The sequence below is a fragment of the Centroberyx gerrardi genome, chromosome 5 (assembly GCF_048128805.1).
Source record: "Centroberyx gerrardi isolate f3 chromosome 5, fCenGer3.hap1.cur.20231027, whole genome shotgun sequence".
Classification (NCBI taxonomy): Eukaryota; Metazoa; Chordata; class Actinopteri; order Beryciformes; family Berycidae; genus Centroberyx; species Centroberyx gerrardi.
In genome coordinates this window covers 4,656,176-4,675,437 of record NC_136001.1, presented here as the reverse complement: position 1 = coordinate 4,675,437, position 19,262 = coordinate 4,656,176, and the positions used below count along the sequence as shown (strand labels likewise).

General features: G+C 42.5%; 1 protein-coding gene across 1 annotated transcript in view; it reads right to left on the bottom strand.

The window, feature by feature from the left end:
- LOC139923744 (receptor-type tyrosine-protein phosphatase gamma) overlaps positions 1–19,262 on the bottom strand; it is a 316,355-nt gene that overhangs the window by 269,630 nt on the left and 27,463 nt on the right. Inside the window, exon 3 of the mRNA XM_071914574.2 lies at positions 17,812–17,815. Within this exon, the coding sequence (XP_071770675.2) occupies positions 17,812–17,815 (4 nt within the window). The remainder of the gene's footprint in view (positions 1–17,811; positions 17,816–19,262) is intronic.

Here is a 19,262-nt window from a genome sequence, read left to right as displayed (position 1 = left end):
TCTTCCATTTTAGTCCGCTAAATGCAAATAAACAAAGACTGGTTAGAGCATGATTGATGAACAGTTCACGCCGCTGAGTCTCTCTCACACACACACACACACACACACACACACACACACACACACGCACACACACACAGAGTTTACACTAATTGAGCAGCTTTTGCATCTCTGAATCAGGCGTTCTGACCCCATTCTGGTTTCTGTGTTGTGGTATGTGTGTGTGTGTGTGTGTGCATGTGTGTGCATGCATGCATGCGTGCTTGTATGTTGACAGAAGTGTAAACCGCAGCCACTGAGATCGGTTAACAAGATGATAACGCACGCTCACACACACATGCCATGATGCCGGGCCCCTATTACTGCAACCCAGGCTTGGCGCTCATGCACACACACACACACACACACACACAAACTCACTCACAGAGTTTCTCCAATCTTGCTATGCAAAACAGGAATGAGTCAGAGAGAAAAAAAGGGTCAGACTTCAAGGGCAAAAAAGCCTTTAGCTTCAAAGCAAGTGGAAGAGACAAACAACAAGCCGACAAACAGAGAGCTGAGGGGAAGTCAAAGCGAGTCCATCTCCTCCTGACCTCTGACCTCCAACCCCGGACCCATCTGGGGTCAGCGAGAAAGGAAACCAAGTCTCTCGAGGCGGCTCGTCGGCCCTGTGAGAGATGGCAGAGATCAAACGAGGACGAAAAGTGAAAGAGAGAAGTGTGAGTGGAGCCTGGACAACGAAACAGAGCAGATCCAGTGGTGGAAAAAGTTCTCAAATCCTTTACTTAAGTAGAAGCAGCAATACCATAATGGAGAAATACTTCATTAAAAGTAAAAGTTCTGCATTCAAAAGTTGACTTAAGTAAAAGCATGGAAGTATTAGCAGTAAAATGTGCTTAAGTATCAAAAGTAAAAGTCCTCATTCTTTCATTATTGAAGCATTAACCTGTCAGAAGTATTTTAATGTTGTCGGTCTAACTGCTCCATATACTGTTGGGGAGTTTAAACTAACAATGCAACATATTTTATGAGCTGATCGTATGTTTTGCATGTAAAACCTTATTCTGCAAAGTAACTAGTAACTCCAGCCGGCAGATAAATGTAGTGGAGGAAAAAGTACAATATTTCCCTCTGAAATGTAGTGGAGGAAAAGAAAAGAAAGTCTCACAAAATGGAAATACTCAAGTAAAGTGCCAGAACCTCCAAGCTGTACTTAACTGTGCTTGAGTTAATGTACTTAGTTACTTAAATTACACCTTAAGACTTTTTATAGACTTGCTTTTATGTGATTTTTTTTTACTATTAAATTGTTTTTACCCTCTATTCTTATTCTTATTATCTTGGGCTGTCTTCTTGTTTTAATTGATTTTATGAGTATGATGTTTTCTTTTATTTGATTTTTAAAGAACTGTATTGTTTAGAAAAGTTGCTAACCAAATAAGGTGTATTATTATTATTATCATCGTTGTTATTATTGTTATTGTTATTTTTATTATAGAGTCTGGGTATGAGGTCAAAAGGTCAAGGGTGGTGTGAAGGGAACGGGGACCCCTGGGTGAAACAGGGCGGCCAATGGGGACATGGGTCACGGGTGATGTCAGGGCTAGGGCTACAAAACCGTCCAATTAGGGCTGGACTTTTATGGTCAAAGATACACTTGGGTGTGTATGGACTATAACTTGAACAACTATAAGTTGAACATAGTGCATCCATCACCCTCACCACTTCCCATTCCTCTCTCTCTCTTTCACCCACACACACACACACGCAACACACACACACACACACGCTCGAGCAAGCGAGCACATCCCCAATTCATTAGCCCTGTCTACCTGTGGTTCACAGCAGTGTGTGCTGCCAGACGATCTCTGTGGGTTAGGATCTATTTCTAGGCCAGTGGAGGTGGAGGAGCCTGGCGGTCTCCACAGGCTAATTACTCCACTTAGTGTTAAGGTGAGCTGCAGTTCAGGTACAGCCAAGAAGGAGTAATTATAATGACAAAAACACAGGCCACGCCAGTCGCAGATATACCGAGTTGAAAAACAATAACAGCTTTTTAAAGTTTTCCCCTGTTGGGTTTAAAAAAATGAAGCCTTAGAGAGCGTGTCGAGCGAACTAACAAACAAATAGAACAAAAACAACATCGACGAAGCTCATTTACTTGAAAGCGAAATACGCCGGTAAAATATGATTTCAAAAATAACCTCAATATAACCCCAATATTGTACAAATCACAGCACACTCTTGACAAAGATGCATGTTGAATCATCGGTGTGGTTTTTACCAGCTCTTTGATAGTCAACCTGTCGGCCTGCCATCCAGAGAATAACAGCGTTTTCGCACAGAACTGTAACAGAAACTCCAAGTAAGTAAAAAGGCTAAGACACTCTGGTGCAAAAACGCTACTTCTACAAGCTTTAGTTATTGTATTCTTCTCTCAGGCTCTCCCTCTACAGGCTTTAACACCACAGCTAGACATGGGTTCCAACCAACATCGAAGCTGCCAATTTGTGCTGATTTTCAACATCTTTAAATGTGACCATTTTCATGACAAAAAAAAAGTGTTAATAATACTAATAAGTATTCAGTGTTTCACCCAGGATTTTATTCTTGTGCGGTTGGAAAAGCTTCTGAAACAGCATTCCATCACGGGACACTAAAACTCTCCATTGAAACCCAGGAAAATAATAATAATACCTAGCAAGCATTTGACGCAAGGTACAGGAGGTGGTCAAGTTCAATGTCAACCCAAATAAAGATGAAATTTTCACAGTATGATATTATGGAATGGTAAAAAATCATATTACAAAAACTTTGGAAACTGTTTTGATATCAGAAAGATATTTAGGTCCTGATTTCACAAAACTGCGGACATCATCTCAACTTTCATTTTGGTGTTTTCTGGTGTTTTCACACTAGAGCAGCCATCAACATCTATTTAATGTCTAAATGTTTGTTGGGTATTAACATATTCATGCATACTTGTGTGAAATCTGACCAAAATGGTGTCTACTGTATATATTGCCAATATCCAAGGCAAATATTGGCAAAATGATATATCTGTGGATAAATAAGTGGAGACAAGCTGCTAGCAAACCCGGCCCACGAAAAAACAAAAAACAAAACTGTATAAATTAGATCCCAAGTCCAAGATGAAGATGTGGACAAAGAAAGCGAGACCCGCATCACTGGGGAGGTCAAGAGGTGGAAAAGAGAGAGAGAGAGAGAGAGAGAGAGAGAGAGAGAGAGAGAGAGAGAGAGAGAGAGAGAGAGAGAGAGAGGGAGGGAGGGAGGATAAGACAGAATGAGAGTGACAGCTCCGGTGAGGACGTTCGGCAGGCCGTGTTTGCCAGGGAAGTGCCTGGGTTTTATGCATAATTCATCGCCTGGTTTTGGGAAGCTGTTGAACTCAGAGTGACACTCAACACATGACAACTTGGAAAGCCAGTGACCTCAATCTGAGTGGGTGGGGGCGATCAAGAGGGAGAGACAGGTAGGTAGGTAGAAAGAGAGAGAGATTAGAGGAGAGGAGAAACATAGTTATATGTGCAGTGTAAACACTGACAGTCAAGCCAGAATCCATTAAATATTGGCAACATTTAAGTCAACCGCCACTCCTATATACAACATTCGAGAGGAAGAAAGCAAAGGAAAAGGAGGATCAAAACAGGGAAAGAATGGCAAGAGCTGCTATTCTAACAAACAAACATAACACAAGGGAAAAAGAGAGAGAATGAAATATACAAAAAAAACAACCATTACTTCAAAGTTGGCTCCTGTTCCCCCAACAGAAAATAAACTCTATCCATCACAGAGCCTGGCATCAGATGAGCGCAGCGGGGTTAATCGAATGCACTAAATAAAAATATGCCCCCCCCCCCCCCCACACACACACACACACACACACACACACACACACACACGCTCCCTCTCAGCAATAAACAAAGCACAGCAATCCCTTGCAGCAGCTTTTCCGCGTCCTCCCAAGTTCAAAAGGCTCACCTCGGTGATTTTTAGTTACAAGAGGGAGGGCGAAACCTCAGTTCGACTTGAAACACGTACTGTATTTTACACGTTCTCCTTATGCTTGGTGACAAAAATCTGTCAGGTTAAGGGAAGAGAGGAGGGAGGGATGACAGAGAGAGAGAGAAAAAAAACAAGTTGTATCCCTGAGAAGTTTCAATCCGAAAGAAAATTCTTCTCATGTTCATCTTAAGACATTTTTTTCCTCGGCTTCAAATTCACTCATTTTCCCCGAGGCCCACATGGGTTTACAAGCTCAGAGACATTCAAATGGGCCACAAGGCATGGCAAAACGCGAACAACAACAACATTCATTTCCAATGTGACCGCTAACTCACTCAAAGCGAAACCTTGATAAGGTGCGAACCCTCGCAAAAGATTTGACGAGCTTTATAATCAAACTTTAATTTCACTTTCACGTCGATTCACAAACTAAACATCCTACCCCATTTCTGTCTAGTCAGTGATAGATATACATAAATGCATGAATATATTTTTGATCTAAAGCAAAGGCTTCTATTTACTGCCACATATTATGCAAATGAAAATGCAAATGGTCATTAAAAACAGCACAGCGAGCCTTCGCTGCTGCGCCACATTGTGCCGATGGCGCTTTCATGTCTAATCAAAGACAAAAAAGCCAAGTCGCTATCAGTGATATCAAAGCCCCCCTCTGAAACACAATATAATCTTATATCTATCCCAATTATGGAACTCTTTTTCTTCCACAATAAAAACAACTGGGAGCTCGCTTCAAAGAAGAAGAGAAAAAGAAATTGTACCGGCTGTAATTGGGAGTGTGTGACAGAAACACGTGGACACACTAACAAACACACACACACAGACATAAAGTTATTTGTGCACATTTATATAGAGGTCAGAGTACAGACACGATACCGTTCCTCTGGAACAAGTGCCTTGCTGAGTGGCACTTTGGGATAAAAGTTGACAGTGAAGGACAAGTAGAAAGAGCACCTGAGTGTGTGTTATGGAACGCCATTACCAAATTCCATGTTTTCTGAAAACACTTCCGGGACAAAACAGCTAAACCCATTGCTGTTTTTCTGCTGTTTGGCTGTGAGAATTCAACAACTAAAGACTAGGTCACACTAGACGATTTTTACGCTGATTGTAAGTTTAATTGGTCAATTCCGACTGTCGGGGTGAGTCTGGGCATGTCCAACCGAATCTGGGCTAGTCAGGCTGAGACTGGGATAGTCAGAGTGAGTCTGGGACGATCAGGGTGAATCTCGGCTAGTCTGGTTGAGTCAGGGTGAGTCTGGGCCAGTTGAAGTGAGTCTGGGCTAGTCAAGGTGAGTTTAGGCTAGTTGGGGTGAGTCTGGGCCAGTTGAAGTGAGTGTGGGCAAGTCAAGGTGAGTCTAGGCTAATCGGAGTGAGTCTGGGCCAGTCGAGGTGTGCCTGGGCTAGTCAAGGTGAGTCTAGGCTAGTTGGGGTGAGTCTGGGCCAGTTGAAGTGAGTCAAGGCTAGTCAGGGTGAGTCCAGGGTAGTTGTGGTGAGTCTGGGTGAGTCTGGGCCAGTTGAGGTGAGTCTGGCTAGTTGGGATGAGTCTGGGTGAGTGTGGGCCAGTTGAAGTGAGTCTGGGCTAGTCAAGGTGAGTCTAGGCTAGTTGAGGTGAGTCTGGGTGAGTCAGGGCCAGTCGGGTTGAGCCTGGGCTAGTCAGGGTGAGTCTGGGCTAGTTGAAGTGAATCTGGGCTAGTCAAGGTGAGTGCAGTCAATGTGAGTCAATGTGTCACAATGTGAGTCGGGGCTAGTGTAGTTGTGCAGTTCAACACTCCCTACGACTCCAAACCAGTCACAGCCCAACAAGATTTTTTCCATGCTTGATTTGGGCAGTCCTGTCTGGCCCTCTAACGAGTTTGACAGCAACTTCCAAGTGGTTGCTTGCCACTGTGAAGTCATTCCGATGGTTACTCCCATAGGGCATGAAGGAAGCATTCGTCTGAACTGCCTCATTGGGCCCGATTTAAACAGTCTTGTAGTCTGACATGAGCTTTAGTCTGACCCATCACACTCGTTTTCAGATGAAATGTCACTTCCACGCTTTTGACATGAAGCGCTTGGCAGTGAGTGTGGGGATATCAGAGGGGTATGGCGATGGCTTGGGGGACGCCACACTGCCTCTCACTGCATAGCTGGCGGCTCCGCAGCACAACAAACAACTACAGTGACATGCACAGGAGGGAGCCACACCTCGCCGCCGGCACATCGCTTCATGCTGTACACTCAAAAGGAAGAGCCAAACACAGGGAGGGAAAGAAGGGTGTGTGTGTATGTGAGACAATCTGTATGAGCGTGTGACAATCTGTTTGTGTGTGTTTGCGTGTGGGTGACAATCTCTAGGTGTGACACACGCTTAAGAGTGGGCACATGTTTGTGTATGTGCTTGTTTGCGTGTGTGTGTGTGTGAGACAATCTATAGATGTGCATGCCTATTTGCCACATGCTTGAGTGTGCAGGCATGCTTGTTTGTGTGCGTATATGGGTGTATGGGTACTCCTGTGTGTGTGTGTGTGTGTGTGTGTCAGGAGGCAGCAGAATGGTGTGATCTCAGTGGTAAGTCTAAGTGAGTGAGTGTTTGTGTGAGTGATAGTTATCAGACACCCAGCAGGCGAGCCACCGTTGGTCTGGACATCTGACACATCCTGACACACACACACACACGCACGCGCACACACACACACACATTTGTCTTACTCTTCTTCCATGTGTCGAGAGTAGCAAAACAGACATTTATATGAAACTATGGTGGATTATCATTTTAACCCTTACCCTACCCTAAACCAAATCGTAATGTTAATCTTAATCCTACACCCAAATCCTAATCCTAAACTAAACCCTTGAAGAAGTGAAGACCGAGCAAAATGACCTCACTCTGCAGGTCTAACACTCAAAGTGGTTCTGACAAGGATAGAGGTACAAGAACACACACAAACACACATACGCACACACACAGCTGCATTTCCACCAGTCCATCGTTTAAGAGCGAGACGGGGGACAATCGTCCACATTTTACTGCAAATTAGTTCCAGCAGCTTAGTGCTGATGCATGCTACACAGCCGGACCGGAATAGCAGCCTCAACTTCAGGCAAGCTTTGACCGCCCGATGATTTGTTTTCCCAACAGGAGAAGAGCCTACTCATTTTCTCATAGTTTTTTGCTGATGTTTGTGCAGCTACGTATACGTGAAAATCCAAGAGACTGCAGCCGATATGCACTCACTCATCGAGAAATACAGTTAAGCCCTCTGTTGTCCCCAAGCAGGGATGTGGCGGAGGGTATAAACCTAGCAAACCAAGCAGTTTACCCACCTTTTTATTTGCTAGATTAGAGTTTACCACCTTTCTGGGCCTGACATAACTCTCAAAGATGTAAAATTCACAGTATACATCATAGTAAGTAGTATCAAACTGATGGAAGCCTTAAGAGAATTGTGTGTAGGGGGGAGAATAGGGGGGAAAAAGGATAACTTAATGTTTTTTCTGTAAATATGATTGATTTTTGGTTATATTGGTGGTAGTTCACCTCATGATGATCACCTCCTTTTAGCACTACAGTGATAGTGATGGTAAGCTTTTACTGTACACCGCGCCAGCTATGAAAAGAGCATTAGCAGGCAATTATTTCTCCAACATCAATAAACATTAAATACCAGGATGCTATATTTAGCTCAGCATTTAAAAGAGTGTACATTCAGAGCGGACATAATGCCAAGTGACAGAGTGATGATGAAAATAAACAGAAAACATCAAAAGCAAGCAAAACCGGACATGTTTTGGCATTTGGGCCGCTATACAGAGTGAATTTTAATACGTTGAAATTGTCACCATCTGCACATAATGTATGTGTATGTATATGTATGTATATGTGTGTGTGGGGGGCACGGAAACTGCTGTGCATTTGCTATTCATGTGAGAATAGTTTGCAGCCCCAGCCCATTTCTCTATCATTTTCTCTATTTCTTTTTTTTTTTTATTTACCTTGTATGTGCATTATGATTACAATTTGTATGTGTACATGTGTGGGGTAGGGTTAGGCTTGTGTGTGTGCATGCGTGGATCTGTGTTTGTTCATTCACTGTACCGTAAAAGCAAACAGGCATCTCAAGGGTATGCAAGCGTCTGCTGAGCTCAGTAGATGTAGTGAAAATGTTACAAATATATTAGCAATTTACAATACGCATTTCTATCCCTGTGCTGGACTGGCGACCTGTCCAGCGAGGCTGTCAGAAGGAATTTTAATATTTGAATTTCAGTCCAATGTCAAAATTGCATTCATTTATTAATTTTTACAGCCGATCCAACTGAAACGCATCACTGGCTCCCGATGCTTTGGCTCTCATAGACTCTTGACTAGGTTACATGGACAGCAATAATCCAATATTAACCCGATTAAGACAATAGTCTGAATAAGAAATTGCCATGTAAACAGCATTTTCCAATTACCTTAACCTGCTTAACCTGAATAAGGTCATAGTCAGAGAAAGCATAATCGCATTAAGACGTGGAGTATTCTGATTTTAGTCACATTATTGAAGGGCATTTTAGACATGTATACTAATATTATTAGTATTAGTATTAGTTGTATATTAATACAACCATGACTCTCTATCGGAGGATTTATGGCTTTTTGCCACACTGCCTTCCAGCGGTCGTAAACTTGCTTCCTGAGGGAAAAGATGACTGAGTGACAGCAGAAAAAAGAAGTCCCAACATTTTTGGGGTGAGGCTGAAACTGTCACCATGCTCAGGACTTTGAAGGAAATGGATATCATGAAGTTTTCAATAAAGGCTGAAACTGTCCTTCTCCTTTGTCCTGTTAATCGGACTTTGCTCCGCAGCATGTAAACGGGAATATGAATGGAATAGTTCTATAAACAACCCATATAAACAGCTTAATCTGAGTATTGTCTTATTCAGAAGAAGGGCAATAGTCGGTTTATTGCTGTCCATGTAAACGTAGTCAATCTCTGTTGCTCTCGTGATCTCTTCTGCTAGCTTGTTGTTAGCACACACGCGCTTGCTAGCAGCCTCACGGCAGAAAACATGCAGCCTGCTTCACCTGACTACTTGCCCAAGCAATGTTTGGAAGACATCTGGATTCTCCTCGGTAAAGGGTAAGATTCAGCAGAACACCAACTCAAATCTTTCAAGAAACTGAAATAACGGAACAAATATCACACACTCGAATCTCTACCTGCTCAGAACGCATTGTCCTTTCATTGCGCCCCGCTTTCATATGTCAATATTTCCCCATGAATATTCAGCCGCATTTGACTCATTTCGGTCAATTCATAGTCGAATTTGATTTTTTTTAGGGGGGGAAATCGACAGCCCTATGCTGTCCAGGCTGCCTCGGCGCATGCTGGGATAGGTTCCGGGCTCCCGCCACCTTGAAAAGGATTAAGCAGGTAGAGAAAATGAATAACTGAATGAATAATACATTTCTAGGGGGGTGAAAACATGGGCGAAACGTTCCTTAAGCAGCTCGGAGCATGTCCTTGAATGGCTTTTCGAGTGCTGCTGTGGCACCCCGGCTAGCGTGAGTTTTTTTTTTTTTGTCATTTTCTAGCTCGTATAATTAAATGTGAGGGATGTGGGGGATGGGGGGTGATGGGGGGTGTTCCTGCAGCTGCAGTCCGCCATTAGCCCGGTATCATCAGATGTCTGCGAGCCTTAAGGGGCTTTGCTGAGCGATCGGCCGCGGTCCGGCGGCCCGGAGTTTACCCCGACTCCTGCACCTCCTAATGCCACTTGATTTCCATAATGGCCCGGTGGCTCGCCGGTATCGATTACCGTTTTCCAAGCATTACTAACCCCCCCACACACACACACTCCCCCCCACCCCCCTCTACCACCACCACCGCCACCACCAAAACTCAATTTGATTAGATTGAGCCAACTAGCTGCAGATTATGCAGATGAACATAAGGAAGGAGGAAGAGCGAGAATGGGAAGATAGACAGTGAGAGACAAATGAGAAGGGAGAAAAGAGAGGAAGAGAAGCAGCTGCCTGGGTGAGAGTAATGAAGGGGAACAAGTGGATTCTGATTGGAGTGGAGTGGAGTGTCTGTGTGTGTGTGTATGTGTGAGTGAGGTAAGTCTGTCCCTATTGATTTTGCAGTGCAGTTGTATAGGCACGGCACCCCTAGTGTAACTAGGCGACCTCTGATTCGCTGATTTTCTGATTTGAACCAGAGCAGCCAATAATGTAAAAGTGTAATAGGCCACTGGACACACACACACACACACACACACACACTTCCACTCCAGTCAGAATGTACTTGCTTTCCTCCCTGCCTGGTGTTGTGAAACAAGCTCAGTGGGGTGAAGGGAGAGGAGTATGGGAGGGCAGGAGGGGAAGTGTGAAGAGGACAGAGGATGGAGGGATGGAGGGATGGCGGGAGGACGGGAGCTGGCCGAGGGGAAGGACAGATGGCAGGAAAGGGGAGGAGAAAGGAGAGGAAAGAGGAGGAGAAAGCTTAACAGCGCTTAACACTTCCTGGTGCCAACTGGATCAAAGGGGTTGCAATGGGAAGGGGGGGAGTGTCACTACTAGGATTAGACTGATATGAGTTTTTAACACTGGTATTTACACTGCGATAATCTTTTATGTTTTAGGGATTCCTATTGTTGTTATTAGTAGTAGTAGTAGAAGTAGTAGTAGAAGTAGTGGTAGTAGTAGTTGTATTCTGTATTCAGTCCAATAACCCAGGCATAATTATTAATTTGGTGTGCCTTCACTTACTACATTTCTGACAAATCTCGTGCCTGCATTGCATTCTGGTCTATTGAGGCTACTGTCGGTGGAGAAACTGGTCTCTCTCTTCTTCTACGATGGATTTCTCCCTGTATGATTGTTGAACGTCTCTTGGTGCAAAATGGCGGCTCTAGAAAGAAGCCCTCGCTCTTTGATTCTGAGGGACTGACACCAAAACCTGATGTTTACCGCTGATGCTTTACATTGCTGAAGCATTTTCTGATATCAAACTCCATTGTAGCTGCTGGAAATATCTCAAGGTTACATCATAATGTCTACATTTGGCCAGTTATCCACAGAAATAATACAAATACACCACCAAACAACAATATGGACCCAGAATCGCAAGGTACATCTCCAATAGCTGTTTGTTAACAGCATTAAAATGCTTCAGGGTGGATTTCTCCTTCAGTGGCATATGTTCATCTCAGTATGCTGGAACATGAGCTCTCACAGAAGACAGTAGATCTAGTCCCAGCCACTCAGTATGCAGCCATCTGTAAAGGCGGGCGGGCTGTCGGCAACCGAACTGATATACAGATACGCTGATATACGAGGCACCTCATATAGCAGAGACCCGCAATTACTCACTTCACACATTCACCCAAGATTTACTCAATTTACTTTGGCACGTCTGGAGAGGGAATTTACATCTACACGTGCACACACTCGACGCGTGGCGGTTGAGTCGTGAGACGTCTCCGCGCCGTCCTTGGCCTCCCGCTCTGGTGGTAAATCCATATAGATGCACCCGAACACACGCACATACACACACACTCCCTCCCACCCACCCATCCTCCTGCTCTGAAAGTGATAAAAAAATCTTTGGTCATTTCCCTTTGGAGATGATGGCCACTTCTGGGAAGACAATCTCATTTTACCCTTCTCTACTGTAAGTCTCCCTCCGCCCACTGCTTGCCTGCCTGCGTGTGTGTGTGTGTGTGTGTGTGTGCGCGTGTATGTGTGCGCATGTGCATATGAGTCTTTGACAGAAATGAGAGTGCATGTATGTAAATGCATGCTTGCATTTGACTCTAAAAGCTCTAAAAGCATCCGCGGCTAAGAACAGGCACATAAATGTATGTGTGTGTGTGTGTGTGTGTGTGTGTACGTTTTTCTACCTATTCCATAAAGATCTGGAACCTTATTTTTTTTTCCTTAAATGCTCCTTAGTGTTTCTTGTGTATTTGCTGACAGCGAGGCGGCGAGGAGGTGAGCAAAGGAAATGAGAGATCCTATTACTAAAGTCAGAGTCTCGACTGCGAATATGCTAACCTCACCAAAAGGAATAAATTGGAAACCTCTCGAGTCCTTTTAAAATCAGAGGGAATCTGAAGAGTAGATAATTAGCTGGCAAAGAAAAAACAAAAAAGAAACAACAACTTTGCACACACGTTAGCACATCCAAATGTGTAATTGTAAAACAATGTAAAAAAACGCTGTGTAGAGGTTTAAAGGCACCGATTTACATCTTTGCTGGTAGTTGGTACATCAGGTTGCTGAATTTAAAGAGTATAGGGAGATGGTAATATACACACACACACACACACACACACACATCCTCCTATATAAATAACAGTCACTTTCTAGATATAAATATGGCTTGTTAATCCTTCAGACTTCCACTCCTCAGCAACTTTCTATTAACTTTTTTCAGCCCAATTCAGAAAATGATATACAGTTCACATTCACTTCATTAACTTTAATATATTGAAAGATATGGTTCAAAGTATAATAAAGATTGACCAAATGTATCTGTACATGTAGCTGAAATTCATTTGAAATATATTTTTAGTGGCTGACTGATGTCAAAAGTTTTACATTTATTTATTTTTATTGTTATCATTTTATTTTATACTTTCTTCTTTACATGTTTTATACCTTATATATATATATATATTTCCAATGTCCAAAATAGATTTCAAATAAATGTTTTTTGGATAGTTGGATGTTTTTTTTAAAATATATCTCTAAACACAATCGGAAATATATGTGGAAATTTTCTTTGAACTCATGAAAAGTAACGTAAAATTCTGTGATATGACACAATGGATATGAATGCATTCTAGCAGACCTTTTTCTTTGCTTAAAAACAAAAAGAAAAAGGACAAATGCAAAAAAAAATATGTAAAAGCTCTAAAGATGCTTGAAGCAAGTTTGCTACTCTATCTGATTAATATAACACAAAAGTCATCCAACCTATATCCAGTTCATGAAAGCTTTTCCATTTGCTGTTCTAAACACCCGGAATCTGGTAGAAAAATCCTCTGGTGCACAGGGAGTGATGCGTTTTACATTTCCGGTTTGTTTGGAATCAACAGAAGAAGAACTGGGTTGTTAGCATGAGCAGTGATAGCCACCATGGCTGAACAGACAAAAACAGAAACCAAGGACGAAGACGTCACAGTACTGGCCACACTTTGATTGACAAGTGAAACACAACAGCAGCGCTTAGCACCTAAGATAGACAAAATAAACACCACTTTAAATTCCGGTTCCAGACTTGTCAGCCCTTTGCATATCAAATGTTTGCAGCGCTGGATAAATGAGGTCCGGTGAGTTTAGCGGAGGATGTGAAGTGAATCTCGCTGAATCATGACGGCCGGCTCCAACCGGATCTCACTGCCGGGAGGGAAAGTCCCTAGGATCTGGACGTGGTTGTCATCAGCCGAACAAACGAAGCTACTAATACTGGAAACAGATGTGCTGCTAATCCAACGCACATACATGCACAACACACACGTACTGCAAGCGCCCTGTGCAGAGTTTTAATCAGGACAGGGAGTGAACGAAGGGTGCCATCAACGCAGAGGGCAGAGTTCACAGGAGGGTCAAAACTCTAGAAGAGAGACAGAGAACTGAGAGAAAGAGGGAGAGCAAGAGTGTCTTAAGTCGACTTTTCAGCCTCTCCAGGAACTTTGCCCTATCTCGTCAGCACACGCCACAGACCTATTCTCCATAGAACCCATTTATTATTCCGCCGTTATCTATTTCCATGTGTTTAAGCCTTTGAGGGTTAAGTACCCTTGGCTAAGGGCGCACCGGTGCATTCCCATGAGGGAGGAGATTTGACTAGATGGCCACCGCAAATTCTGCTCCCGAAGAGAGACGAGAGGAGCGTTCGAGCTTCTACTGCCCCCGCCGCCTCCCCACACACACACAAACCACCACCATTTCCTTGGGGATATTTCCCTTTTTGCTCCGCTGTGGCATCAGTGGGTAGGAGGGAGTCGTTGGCAGGGACCCATGGGACTCTAATTAAAATGGTACCAGAAATCTCAGCTGCAGCCGTTCCCCCCCTTGCCTGTGGGGCATATTTAGATTTCCTTTCTGGATAACTTGCTGAGAAACATCCAGAACCTGTGTGCATGAGTACATGGCAGGTAACAATGATTCCACACTTGGCTTTGGTATTGCGGAAGTTGATCTCTATTTTTATATATACTATGTGATAGTAGTAATACATAGTGTATAACACAATACAGGTTTTGTCATTGACTTATCTTTCTGTTTCTCTTATCAGACGACTGCGCAAGTAACTATGATCAAGGGTTACAAAATGCTAACTGGCTAACCAAGGCTAACGCTAATTTCTGTACTGTTAGCATTTTGTGACCTTCGATCAAATCACTTTTTTATAGTGTTGCAGTAGTCTGACAACAGAAACAGAAAGACATGTTAGTGAGAACACCTGTATTGTGTTATACATTATGATGAAACACAAAATAAGTGATCACAGACAGAGTTATGGGCGACGGCTGAAAATGCGAGTCTCAGTCCTCTAGCAAGAGAACTGTGGTGCGGTTCGTTAGGAGTGAGAACATAATCTGAACAAACTACAGGAAACCACGACAAAAGCGCAAGGGGGTAGAAGGAGACAGTGTTGACATCTGATAGCCAGCAGTTCCTTATGCTTGGAAAGCCTAGCATAACAAAATGAAGTCTGGACTGATGCTCATATTCAGCTATTTCTTAATGTGTTCTTAACTGGTATGAACACCAGAGAAGAGACGGACAAATCCATCATGATTAGCTAAAAACAAGAGACTGGAATCGGATGTGTTTTGACTCTTTTGGTTACCAAAACTCTGTCCAATAAACAAGCTACTTGTGAGTCATGTGACTTCTGTTTACAAGCCATGGTTCACTTGTAATTGGGCAGTGTGAACCTAAACGAACCAAATACAAAAATACTACAAGGTAAACTTTTACACCATGGTAGGTGTGATCACACCCTAAGTTGTAGTAGTCTAATACTTCGGTAAAATTTGACATAAAATGTATTGACGTGTCTGAAGTTGAAGTATATGTTAAATATAAAGTTAGTATAGGAGGTTTCATTGTCAGCGCATTAATCTCTAGAGATTAAGATAAAGTTAATGGTGGTGCGCTTATAGATGATTAGCTCAGTCATAAAATGCATAATTTTTCTGAACTAATGACATTTTCATTCAATTTTTTTTTTCTTAAAGGAAACTGTAACTACTTATACTATACATCCAGTCAAAAGTGGGGCATTTGATTTCGAATGCAGTGGAGTAAAAGTATAGAACTGCAAAATGGAAATGCTCTACCTAAAGACAAATACCTCAAAGCCTTATTTAACTGCAGCCCTGTGGCATTGATCTGCCTGGATAGCCTGAGGGATGGGGAACCAGTGGACCTAGAGGAGTGGTTTAAGTATTACACTGCTGCAATATACTGTAAATGTTATTACTTCTGTAAAGGTTAGTGCTCTTCTCAATTTATCTCATTGATGAAATGGATAAAATGGGCCTTTCTCCTCTTGTTTTACATCGTGAACAAATTAACTTTTCCTCCAAGGGGTCATGGGCCAATGACAGCCGGAGTCAAACTTCACGGAAAATCAGCTCTGGAAATTTGATTTGCCTAGTAATATTTCTGTATAAATTCTGTATTGATGCTAGCACCCATGCTCTATCTTGTACCCACAGTTTGTTGTCTTCATATGTGCGCAGTGAATCATGATAGCCCTTGTGTAATGATCTGTTACCTTGTAACTGTGGCTGTTTATATGACACATCACATAAGGGCACAATTGATGGCAAACATAATGTTATATTATTTCTAGTACATTCTAACAGTTATCATGTAAGTATGGTGACATTTGTATACATGTTTAATTTCAATATAATTGTATTTTGTTGTTTTTGTTTTTATTATATCTTTTTTATAGTGACCCATTGATTATTTGTTTAACTGTTATTTGTTTACGTGGTCTCTTTACCAAAGAAGTTAATCTGGAAATGTCATACTATGTGTGCTCTTGTACACAATTTTGAATATTTAATTTCAATGTCCATGTTTTAGCAAGGTCTGTCAGTTTTCATGAAGTAAACAGATACATGTAACAGACGCATGTAATGCAAAACACAATGAGTGGTGTAACATGTTACTCATCTCCTATCATAAGAGGTTAGTCATGGTTATATCATCATGGGAGTGTAATATGTAATGAATTACTTTTTTAAGTTAAAAGCCCAACACTGGCCAGGACCAAACAGATGGACTGATGTCATTTGGCCCTTCAGAGCCATCTGACAATCTAGCAATTACCCAGCATTCCCAACAGTTTTCTAGATTTTTAGAAGCGTTTACATAGTAGTAGGCAGGTAGTGATATCACACTAGTGTGATTCCATTTTGATGAACATGGGCAGTGTGCTCTCTTGGACCAGGTATATTCAAACGTATAATCAATTCCAGGAAATGTGATTTTCACGTCCAGCGGTATTTGGATCGAGGCCTGCAATGCTGCAGAAATAAGTTCCTTCAGCAGAGCATTGAGCTTTAGCATGTTCTCTCATTTCAAGTGTTAATGGAGTGAGACCGGTTGACAGCAGCTACACACTGCTCAACCAATGAGCGGTCCTGAGAAGGTTAAGGTGTTCCTGAAAGACGACTGACATCTTTACAATCACCACAGCTTCGGCGAGCTTCCCCTTGTGCAGAGAAAGGGAAGCCTCGGGTGTTCGAACGATAGGTCATTGCAGCTGACCCCTTCTGCTGTTACCCGTATGGTACAATCCAATATGGCCGCCTGCTGCGACCTCAGCTCCATTTGCAGCCATAACACCTTGACCCCTACCTTAACGACCTCCAATAGAGAGTCCAAGCTGCTTGTGGTGAAAGATAATGTACCTGTGATATCTTGCAGTAGATATAGCAGGAAACCATACTGATCCTTAAGACCTGCTAAAACTGGAAAGACACACCTCCCCCCAACGACCACAGAGTTGATTATCATCATTAATTGGCCTGCTGAATAGCTTTGTCACGATAACCAAAATGTCAATACTACTTTAATAGTGTTGTGAAAGATTGATTACAATATTGGATTTTATAAACGTTTGGTAGTTTTGCCAAATGCGTTCCACAACATGAAATTCCTCACCACCGCTAGAGGCCATATATGTGCAGATTGGAATAGTTAAAAGAAGAAAAAGGATTGGAATAGACTGGCTTGATAGCCAAATATGGAAGTATTTAGCTTTTTGAGCTGACAAAGACAGACACCCAACCGACATCAAAAGCCCTGCAGAAAAGTTGCGACAAAGCTGACCAAGTCAAGTGAGGTAAAACTTGAAAATGCTTTCTTGTTTGCTGTGGTATCGTAGATTTGAAATTTTAGATAATACACTTATTATCAGTGTTAACATGCCATCACATGTCATCCCCCACCTTCCCTCCCAATACTCCCCGTCTCTCGCCGCTGTGCACTGTCAAATAAAGGCTACAATGCCCTTAAAATAATCTTTACAAAGTCTGCAACAAGTGACAAAGATCTCAATTCCCACAACAGCACACAACTCTGTCCCTCTTTGTTAGAGGCCCAAACCTCTTAGCTTGTAGCTTCCTCTTTCTACAGCAGGAAGAGGAATCCAAATATAGGCTAGCTTCAGATGTAAAATGGCCGGCTGGAACTTCTAACACCCTGTGATTTCCTTTGCCATGACAGGATAATGAGTTTCATATCTAAAGGAAACACACCAGTCTGGAAACAGCCTCTTCAGTACAGGGAATATATAGGGTTATTTGTGGACTATATGTAAGCATAGGTTGTTTATTAGTTATGCATTTTGGAAAAGAAGGTGACTACTGATGGAGAACTAATGATCATTTGCCACGCTAATAAATTGTAATCAAGATTTATAATGGTAAAACACTGAGCTAAGACTGCATAAACCACTCTCACTGATGAAGTAATTACATAGTGTGAGTTCCTTAGAGTTAAGACTCTAACAAACATACTGGATCTAATGGCAAGGAGGGCAGTCAAAATTCAGTTGTTGCAACAGGTTAGAATTAGGGATGGGACAATATATCGAAGAGTATACTGGAGAAACGGAGGAAAATATAGCTTGATGTCTGAGCAGTCTCTTTCTGGCGTGCTTAGATATGGACATGGCACTTATGCCACTCCTATCAATTTGGAGATCATTGCCGTTTCGAGAACATTTCATCAAGAAGAGTAAAGGTCTCTCACTGGGATCTCCTCAACAACACGCGCGCTTCTGCAATAACCGTGCAATATTCGTTCCCTCCTTCACTTTTTTATTGGGGAAGAGCGGAAATGAGGGAGCAGTAAAAACCCTTTTTGTTTTTATTCTGCCTGTCCCTGTCATCCTCGCATTGCTCTTTCCGGACTCAACGACTCCGGCTTCTCCGGGTCTTCGCACACTAGGCTCAGACCAATATATCGGTTTGTGGACATACCGTTCGCGGTCTGCTTCTTCAGTGCCTTTGGTGACTTACAGATGCCGGTTATCTAGACCAGTGGTTCTCAACGTGGGGTCCGGGGACCACCAGGGATCCTTGAGGGGGTTCCAGGGGGTCCCCAGCAAATTGATGAATTGTTAAACTTCACCTTTATTTCATTTACAAGAAATTAACACAATTAGAGATTGTAGAAGAATGACTGTTTTGATCATAGTTTCACTGTTATCTCTCTACCTACAATACAGATAGTCATGGAATTCTGGACAAAATCATATCTAACAATAAAAATATTCTCAGATTTGGGTCCGAGAGACAAAATCTCATCAAATGGGGGTCTGTGGCTCTAATGTTGACTAAATTAGGGGTCTTTGATATGAAAAAGGTTGAGAATCACTGATCTAGACAACAGCTTATCAAGATGAGGGACAAGTGTTGGGGCAGGAACTTGACCAACCAAGGGGGAAGAGGGCGGGACTAACGACACACTTCCTGCCTCAAGGAGAAAAGTTCCATATTGCTTCTTTTAAAATTTTCAAAATCTGACATTTTGATCAGATTCCGCTCAAGTATGCATGATTTATTATTATTATTAGCCTATTAGTAGTAGTACTAGCTGTACTATTAGTATCCTGGGTGTCTCATGTTCTAAAGGCTGTGTCAGAGGCTTTTCCACCCTAAGAGGGAAAATAAATAATTGGGAAAACACTGAATACCGGATTTTT